This window comes from Gopherus flavomarginatus, chromosome 6, assembly GCF_025201925.1.
Source record: "Gopherus flavomarginatus isolate rGopFla2 chromosome 6, rGopFla2.mat.asm, whole genome shotgun sequence".
Taxonomy (NCBI): Eukaryota; Metazoa; Chordata; order Testudines; family Testudinidae; genus Gopherus; species Gopherus flavomarginatus.
In genome coordinates this window covers 46,720,623-46,742,154 of record NC_066622.1, presented here as the reverse complement: position 1 = coordinate 46,742,154, position 21,532 = coordinate 46,720,623, and the positions used below count along the sequence as shown (strand labels likewise).

Below are 21,532 nucleotides of genomic sequence, written 5' to 3'. Positions count from 1 at the left end.
GGTTCCTTTCTGTTCCCTGCCCGGTGAAAAGCTGCCCTGTTGCCAAAGCGAGCTGCTGTTAATGGGTGAAAGTAGTGTTGGCGCTGGGAACAGAGCCAAGGCCAAACTGATCAGTATTCATCAATGTCTCATTTCATGGTTGTGGAGAAAGACAGGAAGGGAAAGAAATTATTGAAATGAATAAAAGGGAGCTCAAAACCAAACAAATGCGTTGAACTAAGGAATAGGTGAGGCTGGTATTGTGAAATGGTGACAATGAGAGATGATTTTATTATCTGGATTATATAGCCATCCATTGCTTGGTAAAGTACTGACCCCGTCGTCCTTATCCCAGATTCCTGGAAGGACTTTGGAACAACCAGAGACACTGTCCCAGAGAATCCAACCCAAGTTTTATGGTGAATACAGTGCATGATGGGGTTTATTCAGCTGTGTGGATCTCTGTGTATTACATATGAGTGCACAATTTATGTACTTAACTTATGAGGTATTAGGAACGTGACCTGCTGCAGCACTATCAAAGGGGTGTCAACCATCTTGGAAGGAATGTACATGCTGCTCCGTTTGCTACTGCCTCTGTACCATCCTACAATATAGATTTAATATCGCTAAGTAGATGTGCCCTTGCACAGAACTTATTTAGCATTTATATTATGATATCTCTTTAGAGCCCAGCCCAGTCTAGGCATTGTACAAATGCAGTAAATGATAGTTCCTGCTTCAAAGAATTTATAGTCTATAATGTGTAGGGCCCTAGCAAATTCAGGGCCATGAAAAATTCTTGACGGACTGTGAAATCTGGTCTCCCACTGTGAAATCTGGTCTTGTGTGTGCTTTTACCCTATACTATACTGATTTAATGGGAGAGAGCAGCATTTCTCAAAATTGGGGTCCTGACCCAAAAGGGAGTTGCAAGTGGGTGGTAAGATTATTTTAGGGGTATTGCCACCCTTACTTCAGCACTGCCTTCAGAGCTGGCTAGCCAGAGAGTAGTGGCTGTTGGCTGGGCACCCAGGTCTGAAGGCAGTGCCCCACCAGCAGCAGTACAGAAGTAAGGGTGGCAATACCATACCATGTCACTCTTACTTCTCTGCTGCTGCCTTCAGAGCTGGGCAGCCAGAGAGCGGTGGCTGCTGATTGAGTGCCTAGCTCTGCATGCAGCAGCAGAGAAGGGTGGCAATCCTATACCATATCATAATTACTTCTGTGCTATTGCTGGCAGCGGCTCTACCTTCAGAGCTGGGCTCCTGGCCAGCAGCTGCCGCTCTCCAGCTGCCCAGCTCTGAAAGCAGTGCAACCGCCAGCAGCAGTGCAGAAGTAGGGTAGCAGTATCACAACCCTCCCTATGATAACCTCCTTGTGACTCCCCTGCCACCAAATCCCTTTTGGGTCAGGATTCCTACAGTTACAACACCGTGAAATTTCAGATTTAAATAGCTGAAAGCATGAAATTTACTATTTTAAAAATCCTATGACTTTGAAATTGACCAAAATGGACCATGAATTTGGTAGGGTCCTAATAATGTGCCAAGACCATCCCTCTTGTAACTCGAGTGACTGATAGTTACTCCAGGGATAAATGGGATCCAACGTGATCAGTAATGGAGCAGGTGCAGTTGAATAGTGAAGAATAGTAACATGGTAATATTAGTCCCAGGTAATTAAAACTTGTATATTATTGTTTACACCTGGCTACATCCACGAGCATGATGTCAGGCTATTATCATGCAGTCCCATAGATGGTAAGTGCAGGGCAGGTAACACTTGGAAAGAAAATCAAGGGAAAAACAATTATTATTTATGTTCCTTTTATTTTCATGCAGGTGGTTCTCAAACAGCAGTTGAGATATTTGCACAAAAAAATGGCTTGTGCACATAAAAGGCTGTGTTGGCACTCAGCAGGTAAAGGAGCTGGCTGTTCTTCTGCAGGCAATGCCCAGCCTAAGCCCCTGTTGGTAACTTTCCAGGAGCTGGAGACTAAACCTGGTTTACATAAAATGGATCAGTTCATAGCTGCTCTTGTCTTGTCTAATAGAGGTGTGGCCTGTGACCACTACAGGTCTTGGCATGCTGGTCTCCATTTTCAGTTGAGCGACCTCTAGTAAAAAAACCAAACCAATTCTTCCCCACTCCCAGCTGCTGTACTGGTTGTAGAACTCCTTCTGGCCTTTGGGCTGCACATAATAATTTTGTCCCATGATAGCTGTCCAATCTAGTTTGTAAGTAATTTGTAGCAGGTACTGTATCTCCTATAGCTTGTAGAGTTGCATTTAGGTGGGGCAGGTTCATGGTATCAAGACAGCTGTCCCTACCCCACCATTGCTGGTCTAACCCCTCAACCTTTCCACTGAAGTCTCTGGCCAGCCAAAAGTGTGCAAAGGCAGGGAGCAGGGCAGACACAATGAGGACATCCTGGAAGCTGGCTTCACGGGGTTCTGGTGGCCAGAAGCTGGTACATCAATCAATATCCTTGGCTCAGTACTATGTCTTTTTATGGGGGGTGGAGGGGAAAGGGAAGAGAGTGATTATGGGGTGGGGGCTGTGGGGAGGTTGGACTTATTGAATGCCAGGAGGCTATTCCATGGCTTGTGTCACTGAGGAGTGGGGTGCAGGGATTTATCTGTGCATGGTGTCTGTTAGCTCCCCTGCCTTGGCTTGGAATCCAGCCTCACTCCTTCCTATGCTGAACCTGCCTGGCCTCTGTGTGGGGATGCAGTTTTGCAAGTGCAGGACTTTGCCTGATGGGTGGAATTGGCTGGGCACTGGGGGCAGAGGGGCTGGGATGCCATTTAGGCCAGACCCAGTGAGAAGGGGGCACTGTGGGGACCTTGTATACGGTGGGCAGGGGCATAGGATGTGCCCAGAAGGAGGAGGCCGCTGCCACGGTCTTTTGGGCATTGGGCAGTAGGTACTATCCCCCTACTCTGAAAACGATGACTAGAGCCTACAGCCACGGAGAGAACTACAACTCCCAGCCTCACTTGGGCTCCCCACCGTGGAGCAGAGACGCCTGCGCACTGGAGTCGTTTGCTCCCGAACTGCGTTTCCCTAGAGGCAGAGCGCGAGCTTCTTCCCTTCGCGCGCCGTGACGGCGCCGCAGCGCGGTGACGCGCAAAGTGTGTGCCCGCCATAGCAATCGCCGCCGCCGCGGTGTGTGCGGGGCCCAGCGCAGGGGCCGGGAGCAGCGGCGGGGACCCAGCGGGGCATCGGGCAGGTAGCATGGGAGCGGGCACAGCGCGGCCCCCGGCGCAGCCTTATAGGCCGCTCCTCTGCCCAGTCCTCGGCGCCGGGGGTATTCACCTCACACACCGGCCGGCGGGGCTCGGCTTCCCTCTCCCGCCTCGCACGGGGCCGCCCCCAATCAGTCCCTTCCGCCGTCGGGGCTTCCTCTATTCCCCTCCCCCACTGCCAGGGGGGCTTCCACAGACACGCGGGTGTGTGGGGTGGGGTCTCACTTCTCGCCCCTCCTCCCTGCCCGTGTGTCAGGCTTCGCCTCACCCGGGTCATTGCCCCTCCCCCCAGTCAGGTGGGGGCTTCCCCTCCCCCACTCGTAGGGGGCTATAGCCTTCCCCCGCCCCCATCACAGTCACCCACCCACGGGGTGGAGCAGGTGTTATTTCTCTCGCCAGTCCCTACGAGGGGGCGGGGGGATGCGTCACTCCAGCTTCTTGCCAGGGTGATTGCCGACCGCTAGTGGGGTTTCAACCCCCCCATGCACTTAGCCTATCCAGCTGCTGGGAGGGAGGTGTTTCTCCTCCCCATGTGTCTCCCCACGCCGCCGCCTCCTGTCGTTGTGGGGGGCATTGCCTTCCCCCGCACACCTACGGCTGAGGTGCCTTCATGTCTCACCTTTTCTTGTGCCTGTTAATGGGGTGTGTAGTAGTGCTTCACGTATCCCTGAAGCACTTACCCTCACCTAATACTTAATCTTCTCCCCACCTGCTTTGGGTGGGGATGTGAATGCCAGCCCCCTGCAAAGGGGAGACTCCAACCACTTTCTTCCCCTCGCCATCTGATGAGTGTGTGGAACTGATGAAGTATTATGCAGTCTCTCTTTGCAGAAAGTATAGTAGTGTTTTGTAGTGGGCGTTGGAGCATGGTCTGCACAGTTTTTGTATCAGTTTTAACTATTTCAGTTAAGGGTATGATTTTTGTATCAAAATAGTTAAATCAGTACAATTGTTTGTGTTGACTCAGTTGTACCAGTATAGAAGATGTCTACTGATTTAGTTTATTCCCCTTCCCATATGGGAGTAAGCTGTACTGGTATAAGTGTATCCACTCATATAAGTATATTCCACGCTCTTTGTGTGTGTACTGCTTTAATTATACAGGCATAGTTAAAGCAGTATAACTTTTGGTTGTAGAGAAGTCCTTAATATTTCTTTTCAGTTATGTATGTAGGAATCAATTTGGAAATCTATAGCCTGAGAAATGGGGCAGCTGAAATTAGAGCATCGCCTTTTCATTGTGCTATTTTTTTTCCTGAGTTTTAATAAAGTTTTGTCATGATTGGTTAACAGCTATTTTGAGTTTTATTTCCTAGAAATTTAAATCTAGACAACTGACTGATTTAATATTTTAGGCAGGCCTTACAAAATTTTACTTGTAGTGAGTAAGCATTCCTTTTTTTTTTGATAGGCAAGTAAAATATTGATAGTTTTAAAAAATAATTATTTAATGTTTGCAGTAAGTGCAGGTAAGTAAAGTTTTGTCTGGCTGGAGTTGAACTGGAAATAATTGGTAATGCTCTTCTAAGCTCCACCCACCTATCCCACTACAATGTAATTTAATTCACATTAAATGGTGCAGCTTCATAAGATTTTCTTTCCTTTCTTATATAAATTTCTTTAAAATTTGTTTCTAGTTTTTCACTTCCCATTTTATAATTTTCAGTTACCAAATGAATATTTTGTGCTTGTTTCCTGACGTTAGTAAAATTTCAGATTGTACACTATTTTTTTCTAAGAAGTTTCACGTTTACAATGCTTATCTATGCTGAAAACAAGCAACTGAGTGCTTCATTATCATCCTTACTGTGAGAAAAACACAAAACTGATAAGCAAATATCTTGCTCTGTTCTTGTTGCCAGTGACATTTTCCAGTATATTGAAGTTCCACAGGTCAAAAAAAAGTTGAAATACTTTGACCGGACTATACATTGTCAGGATTTGCAATTAGAAGTCAGTGGAACTTGTGATCCGAAAGTCTTTTAGGTGCATTTGAAAATCCAATGTTTAGTGCTTAAATATGGGCTTAGGAGCCTAACTGTAGGCTTCAATATTTTGGCCTTTATTCACAATAATTTTGTTAATAAATTGAAAGTTTAAAATAACTTTTTTATTGTTAAAACAATCGATTTTGTTTTAAGGTGGCTTTTTTCTGAGGCTTAAAACTTTAGTCGACATTGCAGTGGTGGTCGGAGTGTGAAAAATCCACACATGAGTGCTGTAGCTATCCCAAGCCTACCTAATGTCTTATGTAGATACAGCTAGGCCAAGAGAAGACTGCTTCTGTCTACCTAGCTACTGCCAGTCGGGGTGGTGCCACTCATACAGCGATGGGAAAACTGTTGCAGAGGGATTCCTCTGCTCTGTGGATTACGCTGTTGTGCCATGGTATGGATATGGTTTAACAGAGAAGTTTTTAATAAAAAACAAAAACAAAGAAAACATTTTAGCTCTTAACTTTGCCCTTAATTTTAAACACATGAATAATATGACTGAAGTCAATTACTATTTAGGTTTGTACGGTTACATGCCTATTTAAGTCGAATTGAGCCGAATCAGGGCCTTAATTTTCAATATTTTATATTTTGTATATAGCAGCTTCATAAAATTCAAATAAGGTACCCTGACAGGAATGGCATTAAAAAAACTGCATTTATCATTTAATTCATTATAAATTTTAATCTGTAGTTGCAGTAGCAAAAGTTTTCAGATTAGTTTTACAAGTCCTTAACCTGATTTAAATATTGATTTAAACCCAATAATGGTTTAAATTAGTGATTAAATCACTCCACCCTGTTTTACCAGTTCCTGGAGAGCAGTTTGGGATTGAAATTGTCAACTGGTTTATTCAAGGGAAAAGATGAGAATTAGGGCTGCTCTAATAAGTATCCTCTCCTGTAGCATAGGAGCACTTCTTGACAGTTAGGCCATGTATACACTAGTGAGTTTCAGGCAGCATAACTGAACCGATGTAGCTGCACCACTTTAAGATCACTCGTGTAGCCGCTTTGTGCTGATGGGGAGAGAGAGAGTAAAGCTGCCTCAATGAGTGGGAGTAGCTATGTTGGTGGGAGAAGCTCTCCCGCCAACATGGTGATGTGCACACTACCACTTATGCCAGCAAAACTTATGTTGCTCAGGGAAGTGTGTTTTTCACATCCCTGAGCGACTTAAATTTTGCCAGCATAAATGGTAGTGTAGATATGACCCTACAATTTGCACAGTTTATGATCTTGCCCTCTTCCCTTTGAGTTAAAACAGAATACTTGAATGAGGTGACGATAGTTCTGGGAGGAATTGGTTTGGATACTGTGTCTAACAGTGCCATACATGTTCTGCAAAAATGTGTGTGTGCTGGGAATATTGCAGTTAATCCTTTGGAATGCAAGCATTGTGTAAATCTTAGGGTACATCTATAAAACCCACCGAATCGGCGGGTAGTGATCGATCTATCGGGGATCGATTTAGATGCGATAAAATTGATCCCTGATCGCTCTGCCGTTGACTCCGGAACTCCTCCACGGCGAGAGGCAGAAGCGGAGTCAACAGGAGAGCGGCAGCGGTCAACCGCCTTCCTCACGGCCAGGTAAATCGACCTAATAGTGTAGCTGAAGTCGGCATATCTTAGGTCAGCACCCCCCGCCCCCACTGTAGACCTAGCCATAGTGCTTTTCTACACTTAAAACACTACGGTGGCACAGCTGTGCCACTGTAGCTTCAGTCTAGATGCTACCTACTCTGATGGGAAGGATTCTCCTATTGGTGTAGGTCAGGCCTGCACAGCTCCTAAAGTGGCGAGGGCCATATTACTTCAAAGAAAACAGCTGAGGGCTGACACACCCCCAGCCCCGCCGAACCTTCCACCACCCAGCACCCCCCCAGCACTGCTTGGCCCACGGAAACAAACCCTCCTTCCCTAGCGCCACCCCACCAAAACAGCAGCATTGAACCTTGGAAATATGTTATAGCGGGCCCCTAAGGTAGTATAATTAAGGTAAAAGAAAGCTGTCTTTTTGCTAGAAGTAGAATAAGATCTTCCCCCCACTTTGTAATCAATTGCTCTGTTAAATGAACGAGGTAATGAGGAAGACTTGGAAGGCAGCACCTCCAGACAGCTGCAACCCTTGGAGAGGGCATGGGAGCCAGACCAGATCAGTAGAACAGGTCAGCCACTCGCCTCCTCAGCTCCTCTCCCTGGCCGCTGCCTCAACTGCCCCTGCCCCTACCCACCAGTGCCTGCCTGCTCGCTCCCACCCCTGGCTTGCCTACTCATCGCCTGCCACTGCCTGCCTGCTCGCCTCCTCAGCCGCCTCCTCTCCCACTGCCAGCTCACCTACCCCCCCGCCACTGCCTGCCCACTCGCTCGCCTCCTCAGCTGCCGGCTCACCTGCCCCCCTGCCACTGCCTGCCCACTCGCCTCCTCAGCCCCAGCCACTTCCCGCCTGCTCACCTCCTCAGTCCCCCGGCTTGCCTACTCACTGCCCGCCTGCTTGCCTCCTCAACCCCCCCTGCCTACTCACCCTCTGCCACTGCCCACCCGCTCGCCTCCTCTGCCCCCCCCCACCCGCTGCTTGCTTACTCACCCCCTGTGGGCCGCACAGTGAGCCCACATGGGCCGCCTGTTGTGCAGGTCTGGTGTAGGTAATCCCCATCTAGAGGTGGTAGCTAGGCTTACAGAAGAGTTCTTCAGTCGACCGAGCACTGTCTGCATGGGGATTTAGTCTGGCTTAACTAAACCACTCAAGGATGTGCATTTTTCACACATCTGATTGATGTAGTTATGCTGACCTAATTTTCTAGTGTAGACCAAGCCTGTCTTTTCTGATATATAGTACTTGTTCTGTATGGTGGGACTTAGAATGTACTTGTTTTTGTTATAACAACAATTTTAAAAAGTGGCATGCACTAGATGCTTTGAACAAAGAGTTAAGTTTAAACTTGTGTGCATGTATGCAGATTGAAAAAAAATCAGGAATATACTAGAGCATGGCTAATTCTCACATTAAGTCCGCATTATGACTTAAACAGGTAATGATCCAACTTTCTAGGAAAAGTTGGGATTCCTGGTTTTTCAGGAATGGCAGTGCTGTATGTCTAGTAGGTTAGGATGAAGAATGTACATTCTTATTACTTCCAGACTTGAACTTTGCTGATCTGTTGCCAGTACTTCCAGAGCGATCTTTTTGCTGTTCCGGCTGGAACTACTGTGGCTGACAGGGAAGGGCTCCAAAATGAGGTGTAAACTACTCTTCACAGTTATAATGAATCAATGACATAGGGAGCTGGGAAGGCCTTGTGAGGGTCATTTAGTGCCTTTGTATCCCTGGAGTACAGTACCGGGGTGAGGATGACTGAAAAGATTGGATGCAATTACAAGCCCAGCACTTAGCATTCCCAGTAGAAAAAAAGAGAATTCTTCTGTGGAAGTAATGGACTGAAATTCTTATTTGTAATATGCAAAGACTTGAAAATGCATTAATCAGTAGCTAGTGAGTTCAGTAAGTGAGCAGGGAAACAATCAGGAAGGATTGTATATTTACTAGATATCTGCCAAGTTGTTTTAGAGGAGAGGTAACTGTCCTAAAGTGGGATCCAGCATTAGAGTCCTGGTGGGAAGTCCAGCGTGTCTTCACTCCCTGGAGCCAAGAGCTGACTTTCCTAGAAAGGCCACAGTGCCAGGACCCTTTGAGGGGAAGGAGAGTATCTTTTATATCTGCCTCTGACTAGTATGTATCTGTTATACGCTGAGTCCTGCTGTTCATCTAAACCTTCGTGGGTTTGGACCAGATTTTGTTCCTAATACACCTCTACTCTGATATAATGCAACTCAATATAACACAGATTCAGATATAGGGTTTGGCTACACTTGCAGCTGTACAGCGCTGGGAGTTAAAGCTGTCTTCGTACAGCTGTGTAGAGAAAGCGCTGCAGTGCAGCCACAGTTGCAGCGGTGTTGGGAGTGGTGCATTATGGGCGGCTATCCCAGCGTTCAAGTGGCTGCAACGTGCTTTTCAAAAGAGGGGGGTGGGGTGGAGTGTGACAGGGAGCGTGGGGGAGACAGAGGGAGTGGATTTTTGGAGCTGACACTGTGTCAGCTCCCTGCCTTGCAAGTTCTAAGGACTTGAAGATACACAGCACCAACCTTCAGTCATTTTAAAAGTTTCGACCCCTTCCCCCACCCCTCTCTCATTCACTAAATGCAAATAGCCTTCAGACTAGATAAGCAGCTGCTCCAAAATGGACCCCCCTCCCCTACTCCGGGCTGCTTCTCTCCTCAAGCAAACACTAGGGGATCCCCCCTCCCTGTCTCTGCTCGAGCAAATAGTAGCTATGTTTGTTTTTTAGATAAGCAGCTCCGGGAGCCCCGAGTTCACAACAAAACAAAGAGAGGCATCATAACAAAACAGTGTGTTATCTTTACTTAAAAAGCATTATGGGAAGGTTCCGGAGGTCAGTTACAGCATAGTAAGATTAATCACTGTTTACACTGGCACTCCAGCGCTGCAAGAGCAGCGCTATAGTCATTATTCCCCAGGCCGAGGTGGAGTACAGCCAGCGCTGTATGTGCCTTGCCAATGTGGACAGGGAGTAAGTTACAGCGCTGTAACTCTCAAGTGTAGCCAAGCCCATAATATGGTAAAGCAGCACTCCGGGGGGGGGGAGGGTGCACACTCCAGAGGATCAAAGCAAGTTCGATATAACGCAATTTCACCTATAACGCGGTAAGATTTTTGTCTCCTGAGGACAGCGAAATGACTGTATGAATTCTCCTCTTATCCTGTTTATTATGTGGAGCATTCATTCAACACATTAAGTTAGGCTGTGAGGTTTGAATCAAACATGCAGATCACTTCAGGGAGGCTCTCTTTTAAGACTGCACAAAATGAAACATTCACCTCTACCCCGATATAACACTGTCCGCGGGAGCCAAAAAAATCTTACTGTGTTATAGGTGAGACTGTGTTATATCGAACTCGCTTTGATTCGCCACGATGTGCAGCCCGCTTCTCCCTCTTCCCCCAAGTGCTGCTTTACTGCATTATATCCAAATTCATGTTATATCGGGGTAGAGGTGTATGTCCCCTTTTCTTTATGCTTTTTTGGGACATCCATTAGTAGATACTAACTCTTGTATGGTACTGTCAAAGTTAGACTCAGGACTCAGTTTGTCAGACCACTCTGTTTTATTAGCACAGCACTCTACTAATAACACCCAGATAGTTTGTGTCTTGCATGGTGCTCACATTATCTTATTTATACAGATAAAAGGGCAAGAACTTAACAAGATAACAAAGGAAGCAGAATCTGATAAGTTTACCTGGGCTAGGCATGCATATCTTATTTCCTTACTAACTATTACTGCTGGTCTGTTAATGTTTCGCCATTAGCACCACTGTTTATGCCTAATGTTTCTTTTCCTGGCACCTGTATTTCAACATTTCTTATTTCTGCTTAAAGGTACATACAACATTTTTTTAATCCATTCTTATTTTTACAATATAATTCATTCTACTTTCACAATCCCTCCTTTTGGTCAAGCTATGCCATGATCAACATTTTACTGGGTTCCACATATTAACCGTTCTTAAACTCTTTGTTCATCAGCAATATTTAAAATCATCATATTACACTCTGTTTTGGGGCAGTCACTTGGGTGGCATGCCTTACACAATTTTGGATACAACAGGAGACTAACATACAAAAATTGTCAGGATTCCAAACAGGATAGTCAGGGCTCCCTGAAACAACCAGTTTTCTATGCTAGAGAAATTGAACAGGTTACTTAGCTACTTCCATAAAGAACTCGGCTCTTCATGGGGAAGATATGCGATTTGTTCTAAGTGGCTAGCACGATCTATTACCTCATTGTTATCGTCAGGTATAAACACACAACATTGTTTTCCAGTGAGAGCACAGGTCCCTCCTTTGGCCGCCAGCACTATGTACAATGCCTGATGGTTTTGGAGGGCCACCTGTCGGATCGCCCCTGTTTCTTTGGCCAGGGCTCTTAAACTCTCTCTGGTTTCATTTGCCATTATTTTAAACTACTGCTTGTAACCTCAGGAGCCTTTTTGCATGGTGTATTACTCCCCCAAGTGGGATAAAGGAACTGCCAATAGCTTTTTCCCAGGTGTCATTACTGTTCCATATTGTGTTAAAACGGACAAGGTCCTCCAGTGAGGTCTGGGGAATTGAGTGGGATAGCCAGGACAGGAACACCAGTTTGAGAGTGGGCTGGGATGTGGCTGCAGACCCAGCATTTAGAAATATTAAGGGTCTGAGCTATCCACACTTGCTGCTGGATAAAAGAATTGTCATTGTGGACTCCCCAGACCTTAAGACACCAGCAGCCGAGGAACAGGCGCCATCAGAGGTGCATGTTGGAGGCAGGGCCCTTCTGGTTCTGACAACCTCAACTGAGGGAACCGCAGTGACGGTTTTACGTCCACCAGACAGCAGGCGCTGGGCTTGCTACTGCTTTTTCTTGGGCCTTGCTTTAGGTCGTCGTCTGCTTCTGGCAACCCTTACGAGACTGTAGATTGTAAGATATTGCAGGTTGTTCCTCTACATCTTCTTCTGGAGTCAAAACTGACTCTGCGTGGTCCTGAGGTGGTGATTGTTTCACTGTGGGTGGTGCATTCTTACACTGGGAAGCATGTATCCACTCTGCGATGCCAGACAGTTTGACAGCTGTCTGGGTAGTAAGCAGTGCCTGATGATTTTTTGATGTTCTTTAAGTCTCTTTAGTACTTCTTCCTTGACTCTGGCTATAACAGTGGCCTTCACACTTTATCTTTTCCTGATGCATACATTCCTCATTCACACAAACAGATTGAGAATAGAAACAGCAGTATTTTATATTGAGCAAAATGGCATTGTAAATTAAACGTTGTTAAGTTTTACTATCAGTAACCAAGACAATTTACATTGAGACCCAGGCCTTCAATTTTTCTGTAGTTTACTTAACAGACACAATGGAGAATCCTGTCTCTTACTAACTAAATCTTAAAACAAAGAGTTAGAGAGGGCCCAATTTGTAAAGCATATGGGAAAACAGAATCTTATAGTGCCAGAGGGCCATTTCTTTCTGCTATTCAAAAAGGGTGGCTCGCAGGATGAAATCAAATTATACGTTAATTCTTATGGGACATTATAAAATCCTGCTCCTACATATCCCCCTTTTGACACTAAGATTATTAATCACCAGTGTCATTTCTTTAGTCCACATAATAGAAAATACTGGGAGGTGATTTGGGCCTGTGGCTTTAGCTTTGCATACATTCATTTTATCCACCAGCACATTTTAAACATTAATTAAACACATACAATTTAAAACCAAAAACATTTAGGGGTAGTATCATTAGTATGCCAGTAGTTGTGGGAGACCATCCAGAAAATGTTACACCAATGGTAAGCTGTTACGTCTTTCTGCAGTGGCAATTCTTAACATGTCCCCATTTGCGTGTATAATATGAATGGTCCCGTTTCCCACATTGTTTGTTTCTAGGAACTATGTTACCTTCTAACAAGTAACTGTTTGCCATTTAATGCCAAGACTGGTAGAGAACTCAGCTAAATCAGTGCTTACAGTAAGCTGAGACTTCTTTTTTTTTGTTGTTGCTGTGGCAAATAGTAAATGTGATTATTGGTAAACAGTACTTACATTACATGTACATTTGTCTTCTGGTGGGTTGCTAACACTTTTTAAACACTTTTCCTCAAGAATTAACACATACACATAGCCCATTATACAGTACTTTGGATTATCTGAAAGACAAAAATAAAATTTTTCTACTCCTTTTGGGGTGGCATTGATTATTGATTAAAGATTCCGTTCTTTTACAAATACCCTTGCTGATTGCAGGCAAAACAGAGGAATTACCCCTATATTTTCCTGTGTTGTTTTTGTTTTATAGGCTGGCCAGGTTTTAATGGCTTCTAATTTTAAAGGGTTATGGGGAAATTATTCCACAGTTTAGTTATTAAATTCATGAGGTGGTCTCCTATATAAGAGAAGAAAACTTGAGGTACACCAAGTTTGTAATGTTTTCCTGCTGTGTTATTCACAGGTAATAGCTGAGAAGCATTGTTACCATATTACCTTAAAGAATTTTTCCAAAAATCATACACATTATACGTTGTTACAGGGGTACTTACTAACATTAAATTTCAATGTTTAATATTAACAATAACATTAGCACCAAATCTATTAAAGGTATCTGGTTATACCATGTCTTTTATTCAGGCAATTTCTTTTGTGCTGGAAGTTCTCACCTTCCTTTATCAGTTAGGTAATTTGCATCAACACAGGCTTGGCTTTTGGGTTCAAAGCCATCAGCAGAGCTCAGAAACTCTGTCTTAAAAGGGACATAATCAACTTCCACCAGAGTTTTGATTTCTTTTCACTTTCAACTTCTGATTACAAAACACACAGAAGTCTGAAAAAGAAAACAGTCTATTGCGGCTCTTTTTGGAGCCCCAATAGGATTTTAATTCAGTAGCATGTTTCATTTGTATTTCTTTTTTACCCCTTTCTACAATATATACTGCACATGTCCCAGGGAAAATGCACATTTCTTCTATACTATAACTTTTTAAAAACATTAGTCATATCAATTTTTACATAAAGTGTAACGGTTTCTTTTGTTCTTACAGAGTTTAAGTACCCTTATCAAAGTAACAGTCTGATTACACAGTCATTTTAAGGCTCAGTGTTTTTAACATTGCTTCTTTTTTGTTTTGTGCACTTCACCTCTGCTGTTGCTTCAGAGGGTCACTGTTAATTTCTTATTCTTTCACTACAGCTCTTATCTGCTATTGTTACAAAAAAAAACCAATCAACCAAACAAAAAGACTAGAATCTCTCCCTATTCTCCTGATTTTGACTGCCCTATTGCAGCCATGACTTGGTCTTTACAAAATGTAAAATGTTTTTAAATAAAGAATCAAGTTACTCCTTAAGGGTTAAATGCTAAATCCCAAAGCCAAATAACACTAATTACCTGGGTCTTGCAAAAAGGTCTGTCAGTTTTGCAACTTTGAATTAAAAAGAGTCAAATAAATTTTTACTGGCATTGAAAACAAAAACAAAACCAATTTATCTTACACCGACAAAAGAGGAGTTTTACAAACCAGATGTGCTGATTTAGATTCTTAGAACTTTACTTATTTTCACAGACAGATACAGTACACATTTTCTTTTCCTTAAAATTCCTTTACACTGCTTTGTTTTTACATAGCTGTATATATATTTGGATTATTTACAGGCACTCTTTTGGAAAAGGGCCCATTTTTCCTTCAGAATGGCTGCAAAGAAACCAAGAATTCTCTCTCTTTAACATGGTCCTTTTTAACATTTTCACAGAGTTGAACTGCTTAATTCTCTCCAGCCTCTGTAGAGTTAACTTTTCACTCTTTCCGTAAATCACTTGTTTATCTCCCAAAATGACACCTTTATCACCTCAGATTTCACCTTTCTAAGTATTGTTCCAGGGATTCCTGCCTGCACTTACGGCTTTTCTTACTCCTGACACTATGCCCTTAGGGCTTCCAACCTGTTTTTCAGTTTCTTTATCTGTTGCTTGCCTGGGCCCGATCCTGCTTTTTCCAATGAACCGTTTGTGAGTGATATTGTGGTCATTTCACAATTTTGAAAGAAATTGTTAAGGAAAGGGACCAGGAAGGGTGGGGGCTAGTTGAGGAGCCCACTCTCCTTGCTGAATTGGTAGTGGAACATTAAAGAGTCAGTTTTTGAGGCAGACAACAAAGGGGAACAGAACAAGGGGCTTTTTGTCCTTTTTACAATGAAATGAGACTATGAAGGGGTCTGGGATCGATCTGGGGTTTGGAGAACAGGGTAAAGGGGAGCGCTCGGTCTGGTGGTGGGAGAGGAGGCTTTTAATAAAGCTTTTAACTTATTATTTGAATATTTGAAAGAGGCAAGTTTTGATTTTGTCCACTTACGATTTGCCTCTTCTCACCACTGCATGAAACAATTAACCTCTCCTTTAGCCAATTTAGTTTTAGTTTGGCCGAGTTTGTCCTTTAAGACATCTGCTCGGTCTTTGTTCCAAGATTTTAACAGTGTACAATGAGTTTTGGGATCCCTCTGAGTTAGCCTAGACCATTTTTCCAGAAATTTACAGGAGTCCGGACCCATCCTAAAATACATAAATAAGCTGGCGTTCGTTTAGGGAACTGTCCCTACTTAGATGTCTGATTACCCATACAGGAGGACTTCACACACCAATCGCACAAGGAGGAAATTCGGGTTCGTCAGAGCGATGCCTGGTGCAACACACAAAAGGAGCCCACAGGCTGCTGCCTCAATCGCCCTTGCTTTCACACCAGGGGTTTTACCCAAAGTGTGGTGCTGCTGTGATTGTGCAGATTCCACTCACTGAGACCGCGGGGACAAGAACCCCTTGGTTGGCTGATCCCCGGACAGAGACGGCACCCAGACTCAAATACTCCACAGGAGGACGGATACACAGAGACAAGACAGTCCTCAGTCCGGACAAAACACAGAAATAATTACCTGACCAGATTCCTGATGTCAGATCCCGGGATCCCTACCAGAACGGAGTGGGAACCAACAGGTTCGATGGCGTAGACTTCACTGTGGTCGTGCGCCTTTCCGTTCTGGTGGAGGACCGCTCGGGCCAAATGCCCAGGTGCCGGCTGCCACATTCATCCTACAAAAACGGTCAGGAATCACACAGCTCCAGTGAAGACTGTTGCCATCTCAGTGGGACCTCCAAATTGTCAAAGTTAGATTCAGGACTCAGTGTGTCAGACCACTCTGTTTTATTAGCACAGCGCTCTGCTAATAACACCCAGATAATGTGAGCACCATGTAAGACACAAACTATCTTATTTATACAGATAAAAGGGCGAGAACTTAACAAGATAACAAAGGAAGCAGAATCTGATACGTTTACTTGGGCTAGGCATGCATATCTTATTTCCTTACTATTACCAATCTTCTGTTAATGTTTCACCATTAGCACCATTGTTTATGCCTAACGTTTCTTTTCCTGGCACCTATATTTCAACATTTCTTATTTCTGCTTAAAGGTACTGTGACAAAGTTCCTCCTCTACCTTGGTGGGTCCTGTGCTTATTGGCAGATGTGCTCACCTCAGTGATCTTCCCCACAGTCTGGATCAGCTCCTTCTGTGTCTGATCAGGAGTTGGGAGGTTTGGGGGGAACCCGGGCCCACCCTCTACTCCAGGTTCCAGCCCAGGGCCCTGTGGATCGCAGCTGTCTATAGTGCCTCTTGTAACAGCTGCATGACAGCTACAACTCCCTGGGCTACTTCCCCATGGCCTCCTCCAAACACCTTCTTTCTCCTCACCACAGGACCTTCCTCCTGGTGGCTGGTAATGCTTGTACTCCTTAGTCCTCCAGCAGCACACTCTCTCACTCTCAGCTCCTTGTGCCTCTTGCTCCCTGCTCCTCACACACACTTCTCCTCCTCACCTGACTGGAGTGAGCTCCTTTTTAAACCCAGATGCCCTGATTAGCCTGCCTTGATTGGCTGCAGGTGATCTAATCAGCCTGTCTTCCTTAATTGGTTCTAGCAGGTTCCTGATTACTCTAGTGCAGCCCTGCTCTGGTCACTCAGGGAACAGAAAACGACTCATCCAGTGACCAGTATATTTGCCCTCTACTTGTAATTGTGAGTTTAATCTTTCACTGTCTTTGAGTCTGTGTGGTATCCCTATCGCCAGGTCCATTAGTATAACTACAAATTTTTCATCCCCCCTGAACAATGTAGTTCTATCAACCTAATCACTGATGTAGATAGGCTTTGTCAGTGGGAGAGTTTCTCCTAGAATCATAGACTATCAGGGTGTTTTTTGTTTTTTTAAAGTTTTTAAAATATCCCTTTCAAGTGTGTGTGTGTGTGTGTGTGTTTTCATAGAATCATAGAATATCAGGGTTGGAGGGGACCTCAAGAGATCATCTAGTCCAACCCCCTGCTCAAAGCAGGACCAGTTCCCAATTAAATCATCCCAGCCAGGGCTTTGTCAAGCCTGACCTTAAAAACCTCCTAAGGAAGGAGATTCCACCACCTCCCTAGGTAACCCATTCCAGTGCTTCACCACCCTCCTAGTGAAAAAGTTTTTCCTAATATCCAATCTAAACCTCCCCCACTGCAACTTGAGACCATTACTCCTTGTTCTGTCATCTGCTACCACTGAGAATAGTCTGATCCATCCTCTTTGGAACCCCCTTTCAGGTAGTTGAAAGCAGCTATCAACCCCTCCCCCTTCTTCTGCAGACTAAACAGTCCCAGTTCCCTCGGCCTCTCCTCATAAGTCATGTGCTCCAGCCCACTAATCATTTTTGTTGCCCTCCGCTGGACTCTTTCCAAGTTTTCCAAGTTTTCCTTATAGTGTGGGGCCCAAAACTGGACACAGTACACCAGATGAGGCCTCACCAATGTTGAATAGAGGGGAATGATCATGTCCCTCGATCTGTTGGCAATGCCCCTACTTATACAGCCCAAAATGCCGTTAGCCTTCTTGTCAACAGGGGCACACTGTTGACTCATATCCAGCTTCTCATCCACTGTAACCCATAAGTCCTTTTCTGCAGAACTGCTTCCTAGCCATTCGGTTCCTAGTCTGTAACAGTGAATGGGATTCTTCCTTCCTAAGTGCAGGACTCTGCACTTGTCCTTGTTGACCCTCATCAGGTTTCTTTTGGCCCAATCCTCTAAATTTGTCTAGGTCCCTCTGTATCCTATCCCTACCCTCCAGCTTATCTACCACTCTTCCCAGTTTAGTGTCATCTGCAAACTTGCTGAGAGTGCAGTCCACGGCATCCTCCAGTGGTCCCCAACCTTTTTTGTCTGGTGGGCTCCAGAGGACGAGCCATGGAGATCGTAGTGGCGGACGAGTATCCTCTGAAATTCCTCAGACAAGCGGCAACGTCAGTAGGCATCACTGTCAAAATACCGACAAGCAGCGTCATCGAGAGGCGTTGCCGCCGACAAGCAGCGTCATCCAGAGGCGTTGCCGCCGAGATACCACCAAAAATTCACGGCATTTTGGCGGCGACACCTCTGGATGATGCAGCTTATCGGCATTTTGGCGGATGCTCGTCTGCCGGCCAGTACCAGGACATACTTAGACGCCATGGCGGGGACCCCTGCTCCAGATCATTAATGAAGATGTTGAACAAAACTGGCCCCAGGACCGACCCTTGGAGCACTCCGCTTGAAACCGGCTACCAACTAGACATGGCGCCATTGATCACTACCAGATGATTGAGCCCGACGATCTAGCCAGCTTTCTATCCACCTTATAGTCCATTATACAGCCCATACTTCTTTAATTTGCTGGCAAGAATACTGTGGGAGACCGTACCAGAAGCTTTGCTAAAATGAAGGAATAACACATCCACTGTTTTCCCCTCATCCACAGACCCAGTTATCTCCTCATAGAAGGCAATTAGGTTAGTCAGGCATGACTTGCCCTTGGTGAATCCATGCTTACTGTTCCTGATCACTTTCCTCTCCTCTAAGTGCTTCAGAATTGATTCCTTGAGGACCTGCTCCATGATTTTTCCAGGGATTGAGGTGAGACTGACTGGCCTGTAGTTGTCTGGATCCTCCTTCTTCCCTTTTTTAAAGATGGGCACTAGATTAGCCTTTTTCCAGTCATCTGGAACCTCCCCCAATCACCATGAGTTTTCAAAGATAATGGCCAATGACTCTGCAATCACATCCGCCAGCTCCCTCTTGCAGAGGTGGATTAACTATGCCAATGGGAGAGCTTCTCCCATGGGCGTAGGAGCATCTTCACTTAAGTGCTGCAGTGATGCAGCTGCGCCGATGCAGAGTTTTAAGTGATTCCTGTCAGTTTCATGCATGACTAGTTTCCCATTTGATTGTTGCCTTGTGTCTAATAAACTAATCAATCAAAATACATTAAACTCAAAAGGACCTATGAGACAGAAGTCTGAGTAATAGAACTTACTTCATTCTGTTAACGAGAAAAATTCCAGGTCAGTGGGAGGTGCCCTGTGGTCCATATGATTTAAAATACTGACAGTTGACCGTATGAACTTCTAGCTAACCTGCGTTATCTGTAGTATTGACTAAACTGTGGTTCTCTACATGTTCTTCCCCTCAACTGACTTTCTGTAATGTATATTTGAGGAAGTGGAATGAGCACTGTGTGTGTGTTCTCCTTTTAGGTATCTGCATTGTAAATGGCTCAGCAAAGTTCTATGTGTGTTCTGTTGTTTAATTATGACAAACTCGTTGTTTTGATAGTTGATATGCACTGGCATCTGTTACTTGTCAGTTTGTCACCACTACTCAAATACTGGAAGTCTTAACATATATTTGGAGGAGAAGGAATATCTTTTGTAATCGCTTTCCTTCTCTTTCACCCTTACGAGTCACACATCATCGTGACCATCCCTGTAGATTAGGCCAGGGTACAGCTCCCTTGAGATCTTCTCAGTGCCCTGCAACCATGCCACAAGAAGCTATAGTCTACCTTCCCAGTAATCCAAGACCTATCAGGTTAGAAAGTGAAGGCAAAAAGAGCCTGGCTGTGTACTGAGCCATGCCCAGAGTTATGAACCATCAGTGGTTTAGAGGCATTTTTATCCAGCTTGAAAATGTTCTTTTGACGTTTGCTAGCTGGAGACCAATATGTAAGAAGAGAGGTGGTAACCTTAGTAAGGTCCAGGGGCAGAAACACCTTGGTATAAAGTCTAGTATTTTACCTTCATAGGGGCAAATCTTTTTTGTATCAGCCCCTGGTTTGCACTAAGTAGGTGTCTGATAAACTTGAAGTTATTGCTTTCTTGTTTCCTCCCATGAAGCTGTTGGAAAGGAGAATGTGTGTCTGTGTCTCTGTCACTTCCTCTTTTTCACTAGAGCCACCTGACTGTTCTTGGGAGGCTTGAAGGGACAGAGTGGTAGAGATCCTTTCCCTGCATCTCTTTTTGTCCTTAGTCCACTGTGAACAACTGTCAGTGCCTCCCTCTACTGCTGCTTGAAATCTTGTGGGACAGCAGCAGCAATGTAAAGCTAATATGATTCTTGTCACTTTCCCTGATGCCCAGAGGGTATTGAACAGGAGCAGTGGAACTGATGAGAGTCTTGTCAGCTTTGCTTTGCTATTTCTTTGGTAAACCTAGGTGTAACAGCAAAGGGACAGGAGCAGTCTGCCTGTGGAGACTTATGTTAACCTGCACTTGTGGTTATTATCCATCACAGTTGAGGATTTGCATACACCAGTCCAGATTTGGGTTTGCAAAGTTAGACTTGCATTTGTTTATATACCTGAGGGTTGAAAGACAGCCCTCTGCTTTTTTTATGTCAAATTCTGTAGGATTTGATGGGTTAGCCTCCTCCCTGCCTTGTAGCTAAAGTTTGCTTGCCACTGCCAAGTGGATTTTTAAACCCTGATTTTTGACTCTCTTTGAGGAGTCAACATAGCCGAGTGGGACAGTTTGCTGGTTAACCTCACTTTATTTTTGTTCTTCCCATCTCGCTTAGGCTAAGCCATGACGTCAGGATCTGGGCATGTGGACTCCAAGGCTGAACTCACCGCTTTGCTGGAGCAGTGGGAGAAAGATCATGGCAGTGGGCAAGACATGGTCCCTATCCTCACCAGGTAAGCTCTGTTAAATAAGCTCTGAGATGCAAATACCTCTGAGGCTCAACAGCAGCTTTTGGCATGTGATGACTTATACTTGAAGTTGTTCAGTTACTGGTAGCTTATGTTCTTTTTGGCCTAAAAATTAAGCAATGTGCAATACTTCACAATTCTTGTCAAAACAGTATGGTGTTACTTTGTATAGATTTTATATAAACTGTCTCCAAAGTATTTGAATTTAATACACTTAAAGTTTCTCTCGTTCTTCTACTATTTGAGATTTAGACAAGGGAGAAAAGTTAGATCTGCCTCTGAAACTTGTAAAACATAGCCTGGGGTGGAGAGTTACAAGTTTATTCCATCTGGTTGGGGTTACAGAGAGTCTTGCAGTAACAGTGGTCAGAATGTGTGAAGGCATGCAAGAGACTCACATAAGATGAACTGAGGTGAACAGAGAGAGGAAGCTTGTGAGGTTGGCTTGCCAATTCCAGTGGAGAGTTTTGAAAATGAGCTGTGGCTTTCCGCCCCTCCTTTAGTGGAATCCTTTAATGAACAGGGAACCAGTGGCACTTTGTGGATAGGATGCTGGTCCTATGTTATATGTATGAGGAGATCTCTTTCCTCTGACCGTTGCTGCCTTGACTAAAGCTCTGTTTTGGTGGGAAGAGGTAGTA

At 44.7% G+C, this 21,532-nt stretch overlaps 1 protein-coding gene across 2 annotated transcripts in view; it reads left to right on the top strand.

Annotated features, from left to right (window-relative positions):
- The first annotated feature begins 3,116 nt into the window (after positions 1–3,116).
- DCAF1 (DDB1 and CUL4 associated factor 1) overlaps positions 3,117–21,532 on the top strand; it is a 108,458-nt gene continuing 90,042 nt past the window's right edge. For both annotated transcript variants that reach the window (XM_050957706.1, XM_050957705.1), the window contains exons 1-2: positions 3,117–3,214; positions 20,759–20,876. In XM_050957706.1, coding sequence (XP_050813663.1) covers positions 20,767–20,876 — 110 coding nt within the window. In that variant the 5' untranslated portion in view covers positions 3,117–3,214; positions 20,759–20,766. The remainder of the gene's footprint in view (positions 3,215–20,758; positions 20,877–21,532) is intronic.